This window comes from Octodon degus, unplaced genomic scaffold (assembly GCF_000260255.1).
Source record: "Octodon degus isolate 3935 unplaced genomic scaffold, OctDeg1.0 scaffold00069, whole genome shotgun sequence".
Lineage (NCBI taxonomy): Eukaryota > Metazoa > Chordata > Mammalia > Rodentia > Octodontidae > Octodon > Octodon degus.
Genome location: NW_004524645.1, coordinates 10,163,161 through 10,172,303, shown reverse-complemented (window position 1 = coordinate 10,172,303; position 9,143 = coordinate 10,163,161). Strand labels below are relative to the sequence as shown.

General features: G+C 37.7%; 1 protein-coding gene across 6 annotated transcripts in view; it reads right to left on the bottom strand.

The window, feature by feature from the left end:
- Reps2 (RALBP1 associated Eps domain containing 2) overlaps positions 1-9,143 on the bottom strand; it is a 287,616-nt gene that overhangs the window by 58,083 nt on the left and 220,390 nt on the right. For all 6 annotated transcript variants that reach the window (XM_004635084.2, XM_023719539.1, XM_023719537.1 and 3 more), the window contains one exon: positions 4,859-4,920. In XM_004635084.2, the coding sequence (XP_004635141.1) occupies positions 4,859-4,920 (62 nt within the window). The remainder of the gene's footprint in view (positions 1-4,858; positions 4,921-9,143) is intronic.

Here is a 9,143-nt window from a genome sequence, read left to right as displayed (position 1 = left end):
TAAATAAATAAAAATTTAAAAAAAAAAGAAACTGTCCTACTAATTGGTTTTGAAATTGTTTCATTGCTATTTGTTTCTCAATAAAATTAATTAATAAAATAAAAACAGAGCAAAAGAAAAATCAGAGTGTTCAAGTACCCTATAATCAAATTTGCTGTGATATGGTAGAGGCAAGCTCATGAGAGAATAAGCAAGAAAGAACAGAAAAGCAAGAAAGGAAATGAACAGGACAGTTTGAAATCCCAAGCTAATGTACAGTAAACTTTCATTTTCAACTTTCCTAGAGAAACTATTGGTATAAAATAAAATTGAACTTTAATCACACAATGTACAAATGAGGTGGCAGAAAAGATTAGGTTAGAATATTCTTAGCAATGCCTTTCGACTGCTATACTTAGTGTTTCCAAGCCACTAAGCCCTCAAGATATTAGGAGGTATTTTATAAATAAATACATGAACGGTCATACAAGCTAGAAAACTGCCAGGTTTAGCAATACTGACCAAGTTTCCTTTTGTTTTGTGGTAGGGCAGCCTTTAGAGGGTTCATATGAACTGTGAAAGTCTCAGAGAGGGTAAAAGCCAGCAGACCGCAAATTTGTCTAACTTCAGGACCCTATTAACATCTCCCAGAAACTGTTTCATCACAAAAAGTTTGGGAAAGACTATGGTATCCCTTAAAGATGGTTAGCATGGTTCTCCTACAGTCAGTATTAGGAATTTTCCATGGTTTCAATACAAATATTTACCACATGTTTACTATCCAGGACTTCATATATACACCCCAGTTAAAGAGAATAAAAAGGAAAACTAAGAGGAGGAAAAGGTCCTAGCACTTTTCTGCCTGCATTTCCTATACAGCTGTTCCTGTAGTATGAAATCTCCACAGTTTGGCAGGAAGCTTTAGGATTGTACCGAGTGCAGGGCTCAGTGTTTACTCTGTACTAGGAAATCTGGTAGGCAAAAAAGCAGACTCATTCATTAACAGTGACTTGAGAAGTCCCATTCTGCTGGTCAGATATTCATTCCCTAGGCCCCAATGCAAACAGAGAGCCCACCTCAGGAAGCTCAGATGAGGACCACTGATAGCAGCAGCACATTTCAGACTAGGAAGAACCTATTGTCATCTGTGCAACAATGGAAAGAAAGATAAGGAGGTTGCTTACAAAAGTCTTCCGGGACAGGTTTTCTACACATTTATCCAGGTGGCTCTCAAGCCAAGGCTTGAAACCAACAGCTGGCAGATAAGACCCAGCAATGCCTGCTAATTTTATTGTCAGCAAGGTCAAGTTTGCTGCCATTACAAAGCAGGGGCCTCAATGATTTAGGTCCATCTAGGTCAGTGATGGAGACCTTTTAGAGACAATTGCCTGAGCTGCAACCCAAAACCTACTCATTTACCACAAAGTGCCAACACTGCAATTAAACCTGAATAGTGAGACTTTAGTTCAGAAAAAATAACTCATAGATTTACACCTTTTGTCTTACAATAAAAACAGCATGCAAGCCATATTTGCCACCGCTGGTGCTTTCACATGGTTTATAACTTGGTTATAAATGCAGTGGATCTTCTCTATTGCTGTAGATTTTGATAATACATTACAGTGATGGGGAGAGGAGAAGCCTAAAGCCTGTAGTTAGTCCTACTATTTACTAGCTTCGCCACCTTGGTGACTGCTTAATCACTGTATGTTCCAATTTCCTTCTCTGTACAAAAAAAGATATTAGTACCTATTTCATAAGGTTTTGTGAAGATTGAATAATGCACTGAATGCCCGGTATTGTAGATGCACAATTAACATAATTAATAATCTTGAATGAGCAGGAATTATATCTAAGGAAAAGCTCAAGGTAGAACTAAGGGTTGGCATTAGATAAATAGAAGGAACACAATAATTACTTATTAAATGACCAAAGGGCTGGAGAGATGGCTCAGTGGTCCAAAGCACCTACTTGGAACAAGCTTGGCGAAGCGCAGGGACCGCGGTTCGATCCTCCAGCACCACATGCCAGCCAGCCGCGCCCCCTGGTGGGCTGAGCTAGCCACACACATACACACACACACACACACACACACAATAAATGTTAAAATAAAAATAAAAAAATAAAAAAAAATAAATGACCAAAATCTCTTAAAGCCAATGCTGGATTCCGGAAAAGGAGTTTTTACTTGTGTATATGCAAGTTAAAAAGAACTTAACTATTCAGTGCCCTTGAAATCAAAGTAGGAAGCTACACTTATGGTATCTACATCTCATGGTTGAGTAGGTGCTAAAGAGCATCCAAATGTCTGACACAACGACAAGCAAACAGTGAAAGTGGCTTCAATGACTTGCTCTGGAGATGCATCATATGGAAAGGCTTTGCTCTGAACTACCCAGAGCAAAAAAGTAGACACTGCAACTCTCTGTAGACAGATTCCCCCACATTTTCTACCAAAGTCAGAATCTTTTTTGCCATAATTTTATTGATAAACAAATAGCAATGAAACAGTTTCAAACCAAATTGGTAGGACAGTTTCAATAATTAACACACTGCATACATTCTTCTTAGTGGTTAATTGCTGTACAAGATGTGGACATGCTATCCTATTTACAAACACTATTAGAACAAATCCCTGTATTCATTAAGAGAATGTAACTATATATCTATCCTAACCATTTTGAATACACAGATACAAAATGGACATTCATCTGTATCACTTTTTTTGTTAAGTTCCATTATTTAAATATTATAGGTGTGTAAACTCAGCAAAATATTCTAAAAGAGTTCAGTAGTCCATAATAGTATTGGGTCTTCCGCTTAACTGGCAATGTCAGAAATGGTTGACCTGAGTCCCCCACAGCTCAGCATAACAGCATGGCTTTACTTCTCATATTTTGTTTTTATATTTTTCTACTGGATAGTTAAGACCAAGGTAAAGCAGGACCTATGCAACAAGAGTTGTAGCTTTTGGGTCTGATAAGGTCAGTGAAATCCCCTCAGGATTTATCCTGAGATCTTGTACCTCAGATTGTAGAACCTTTGTCAGTGTCCCATCACCTGAGGAATGGTTGAAAAAGATGTGGTATTTTTACACAATGGAGTATTATTCAGCTATTAAGAATGATAAACTCGAAGCCTTTATATTGAAGTGGATGCCACTTGAACATATACTCATAAGTGAAATAAACCAGACACATATGTGTAAACATCATATAGTCTCCCTAGTATAAGAACTCAAAAGAAGAAATACAAATAGAAAGATATAATACAAGTAAAAGGAAAGCAGGATCTCAAGGACTAACTAATCAAGTGAGGGAAAGGAAAAGAGCTAGGAAACATGACAATGTGAAGCCATACAGTTATATGTAGAAGATGAGCAAGGCAATGATCCTGAGAATCTTCAGAAGATTTTTTAATCTAGCAGTTAATTGGAAAGACTCTCACCCTGACTAACTATATATACTGATACCTGTGAACTAAGCTACTGCACTGCAGATGGTAATTTGTAATAGTAGTTTCATGCTTGGAGTGCCTGTCATTCTGGTATTCTGAATATGGGCTGCTTGTCATGACATGCCAGTTGCTGTTATGATGTCTCTCAGCTAGGTGGATGTTCAAGAAGAAGGAGGTGGTGAAGGAAAGCAAAGTTAGAATCTTTAAAGGCAGAAAGTTTCTTCAGCAGCAATTAAGGAAAGGAATGTTCTGTAGTATTGCATACCACACTCCGTACATTTGCTGCTTCTCACATAGTAGCACATAAGGCCAAATTAGTTTATAGGTGAAACAGATTTTAATGACACTCTTACACTCCTGCCATTTCAATTTATCAACAAATACCACCCTAAAGAAGGCACCATGTGCTCAGGCCACAGCACTATCCCCATGTCGATAACCAATTAATTTTTAGTGTATATAGGACCCACACAGATCCTGAAATGCTAATGAAAATATAGTCACCCAGACTTCATGTACTATTTACAACCATGTCCCCATCCCAACTGGACAGGCACCCTTGTTATTCCTCCCTGTATAAAAACTACACACAGGGGGGCACAATGGCACACACTTGTAATCCTAGCACTCTGAGAAGCTGAAGCCAAATGATCCCAAGTTTGAGCCCTGCCTGGGTAACTTAGCAAGATCCTGTGTCTTAGCTACTTTCTTGTTGCTGAGACAAAATACTTGACACCCAAAGGTAAGGGAGGGAAGGTATATTTAGCTCACAGTTTGTAGGGGTTTCAGACTGTAATCAGCTGGCTCCAAGGCAGGGTAGTGTCACTGAGAAAAGTTCATGGCAGGCAGAAGGCAACAAAGCTACCAGGGAAGACCATAGCTCTTTCTATCCCTTATATCTTATCCAGGCTGCTTATGGTTGGTAGCACTCACACACTTTAATCTTAGTGTCCCTGATCCTACCATTGCACCATGGGTCAATTCCAGCATCACACACTATAGATCAAATCACCTCTGAAAACACCCCAACTATGACAGCACAAGGCTATGGGGAACATCTAGGCATGAGCATTAATAGTATGTCTCAAAGTTAAAGGAGTTGGGGATGAGGTGGCTGGAAGGCAGCTCAGTGTTAATACCACGGATTCACTTCCCAGTACTGTCAAAAAGAAAAAACCACATGCAACCCTCAGTAATCAACAATCTGCTAGTACATGCTTGCTTGGTAGCTTTCTAAGGAATCATCCTTCCATCCGAGGCTGGGAGACGGATTGTGTGAGAAGAAATTAAATCATGTTCTACTTTCTTCATCCAACTATTATCTTGGGAATCTGACAAACCAGATCTGTGCCAAATTAGCCCTTGCTAGTGGTAACACAGCTGACCTACCAAACAGCAGACAAAAATCCTATTTGTTTCCTACCTGTGATGGGCAAGGTCTCGGAGGAAGTGCAGGTGGTGGAGGCAACAATCCTGACTTAGTAGCTGAAAAGAGAAAACACACATTGTTAGGACTCCTCCCTGGAAATAACGCAAAACCAAAGCAAAACTCTGTACTCAAGTAGGAACAGCAATGGGAGTTGCATTTAACATATTTAAGTTTTTAAAATCTGTCAGGAAGCTTATTTTTTAAAGTACATGTTCTTTCCAATCCTTGTTTTATTTTCTTCTACCCAAACCCCTAATATTTACATAGGCTGCTATGACTCATACAGGGTAAAATGCTAAGGAAAAGATAATTTTGGATTAAAAGATGAGACCACGGTATGAGTAAGACAGTCAGTTCCTTATTTTGATGTTAATTACTTAGTTTCCAATAATCTCAGTGTAAAGTCGGAGTCTTCTTGGTCATATCTCTCACTGTTCCTGGCTCTCTGCATTACTAAGGACGAGCACAGGGCACAGGCTGCTAATGGAAAGGACGGAGGCACAGCCCAGGGCAGCAGCTCCTGGGCCTGTGTGTACTCCTGCAGATGGGTCTGCCAGCACTAGAGGAGGCCGAAAGCCATTGACGGAAATGATTTCTTCAGTTCAAAAATCTCAATTTCCTTTTTCCCCACCCTTGTCATTATCATCAAAGATAACTAATTTCTGTTTCAGAAACAGCCTGGCCACATTTCAAAGATCTTTTGAAGGAAAGCTGCATCTAACATTTTTGTGTATTAAATACATAGAATATTTGAGTTAAGCCAAAAATATGTGAATTATTGTTTAACAATAAAAATAAACAGCCGGTATGGACTTATAAATAAAATCCATAATCACACACAAGAAATTGGATTACACCCAGCCAAGTTAAACCAAATTCTTTATAAACTCCTTAGAAAAACACCATGTCTATTGCAGTCTATTCATAAATCTGTAATATATGTGCTAATACTTGGACAATTTTCTGTGCCTTAAAACATGAATAATAAGGATGTACCAAGAAGAGGAAAGTTCTTGCGAATCACTATTGGTCTGTCCTAGCTGGATTAGACAAACTGAACAATAAAATCTAGTGCTTTCCACAAATGTAACTCAGAGTAATGCCACAGAGATGTTTACTCTGAGCCAGCACATGGAATCACACAAGCATATGGGCCTGTCTGTGATTCTTCTCAGTCTGTCTTTCATTAACATATATGAAATACATCAGAAGATCAAAACTACACAGGTTCAACAGCCATTAATAACAAGCATGCAGCAGAAGAGTGCTGAAATGCTTTGGGACTTATGCATTGTTGGGCTCCTACTCAATAGGTCTTTATAGACTGAGTCTTTAAATTCCCAGTTACTTTAAAAACAAAATGAAACAGACAAGCAAAATCTGAGCGTGCTTCCAAAGGAAAGGCCAAAATGACTAATGTGTATATTAAAACAACATTCTTAATAAGAAAAGACTAAGAAATGATGAGCCATGTAATTAAATAGACTTCTGCTTCCAGCCAAGATGAAGCAACGTAGATTCAATCTACTGACCCATTTAAAACAAACCAAAACAAATAGGAAAACATATTAAAACAACAGCCTTCAAGATACTAGAACGAAACACATACACAAGGGCTTCAAAACACCAGAAAATCAGAGAACAATGACAGTGGAGAGATGAAACAAAGGAGAACTCTGTGACTATCTCTGCCCACTACCTTGAAAATTGCTAGAAGACGTATAATTTCTAGGTTCAGGTCTAATTATGCACTTTTTATTACTATTACTTTTTACTACTTTTCTGATTTAAAAAAATGTACAATTTTTGAAAAAACATATGGGTCTATTTCTGAACATACTTCTGTATAAAATTGGATCACCTGCAAACACCATTTATTGGATTCATTAGAAATTGCCCCAAATTTGAAGGAAAAATGGGGTGAAAAATTGAGACCATCTAAAATGGGATCTGACCTCAAAACAGTGTCACAGATGAGTGTCCATTGTTCACTCTAAACTTCTATGAGTTGGTACTGGTTATTTTTTCATTAAACTCATAGCGGATGGGGGAGCCAAAAATATAAACAATAGCTTTGTTTTTTCTTTTCATTAGTTTTGCTTTTGTTCTGGTCTTACTTATCTAGAACATCTATTATAAATTTGAATTTAAATGGTGACAATGGATATGTTTGTCTTCTCTTGATCTCAAGGGGAAACATTTACTAGTTCACCATGAACTATGGTATTTACTATAGGTTTACTGTAATATCCTCTAATCCATTATGAAATTTCCCATCTGTCTCAGTTACTCTTCTCTCATTGCTGGGACAAATACCCAACACTCCAAATGAAGAGAGGAAAGGCTTAGTTAGCGCACAGTTACTGGAGGTTCCAGTTCATACTCAGCTGGCTCCAAGGCAGCAGGGCACATGGCAGAGGGCAACATTTCATGGCAGCAGCAAAGAGCAAGAGCAAAGGGAATGGCAGCAGCTCAAGCAGATACTAGCCTCTCTTCCCTCCTTACATTGTGATGCAAGCTACCTGACCCAGGGCAGGTGGAGCATCCACACCCACAATAATCAATCATAAACTCCAGAAGTCACCCCATGACTGCATGAGGTTTTGGGGGGACATCTATATACACACCATAACACCATTTATTCCTATTTTGAGATCTTTCAGAATAATTTGCTGCTGAGTTTTAATGAAAGCTACAATTCAATCCATTGAGATAATGGTATGATTTTTCCTTGTAATTTGTTCATATGGTAAACTGCACTATACATTTTGTAACAGTGAAATATACTTTCAGACCTGAGATAGACTCAACTTGCTAAAAATGTTATATTTGCTTCATTTAGTTAGCTAGTATTTTGTTTAGGATTTTACAACCATATGCAGGAGCAATGCTGACAATCATGGTTTTCCTTTCCCAAAAGGTCTTCACTTATGCTTCACTCAGCTAGAAAACATTCCTCTCATATATATTTTAGAATAGGTTGTAAAATTGGAAATTTTAGCCAGGCATGATGATAGGCACCTATAAATCCCAGCACTTGGGAGGCTGAGGTAGGAGGATTGCCATGAATTCAAGGCCAGCCTGAACTACATAATGAGTTCAAGCCCAGCTTAAACTACATAGTGAGACTGTCTCAAAAAAAAAAACCTCACAAAAAATACAGATTTTTTTTTCAGATATGTTAAAACTTGCCCATAAAGCCACTTGACCTGGAATTTTCTTTAAATATATTTTTAAAAATGATTCCATTTCTTTGTTATAAGAGCATTCAGACTAATCCTTAAATCAATTCTGATTAATGGTATTTCTCTGGCTATTTGTTCATGTTGTCTAAATGTTCAAATTCACTGCTCTGATGGCTTGACTGTCCAGTTATGATTGCCTTATATCTGCATGTGTATTCATCTTTTTCCACTACTCAGTGTTTGTGTCATGCTAGTTTTCCTTCATTAGTCTCACTTGGCATGTATCAGGTATATTGTTCTTTTCAAAAACTTAGCCTTTTAACTTTTTAAAGCTGTATTATATGCTCACTTTGTGATTCATCAGTCTCTTTCCATGTACGTTATATAGGTTTGTCTCATTATTTTTTCCTATGTTAAATCATTTGCTTCACTTATTTGTTTCTAGATTTTCTTTATTTTCTTTTTTCAGTACTGAAGTTTGAACCTAGCACTTTCACACTCAGCTATATACGTGCTCCATCTACCTTTTTTTTGTATCTTTTGTTTCCTTTTCTTTTTTGTTTAGTTCAGATTGGCCTCAAACTCATAGTAATCATCCTGCCTCAGCCTCTTGTGTACTGGGATTACAGGCATATGCCACTACATCTAGCAGTCATCTACCATTTTGAACAGGCACTATTGTGCTAATTGCCCATTATGGGCTGAAAACTTGTTATTTTCCTGCCTCAGCTTCCCACAATGCTAGGATTATAAATATGGGCCACCAGGTGCAGCTTCTTGCTTCTGCTTCTTTTTGGGTTTTATTAGTACATGTTTGCAGTACATAATGATTGTATCCCCTGTAGGGACTCGGTACACATGCACAACACATTTCAATTTTTTTCCACTGCCTCCACCCCTCTTTCATTTTTCTAGCATCAAACTCATTTATTAATCATATGAAACCTAATAAAGTTAATTGTCTTATATACAGATTGAAAATCAGGCTAATAGATCAAAGAACATGTAAAACACATAAGACAATTGTACTAAATCAATGAACACTTTTAGATACACTGTCCACACTGGCTTAGAATAACTTTTTTTCCTATTTC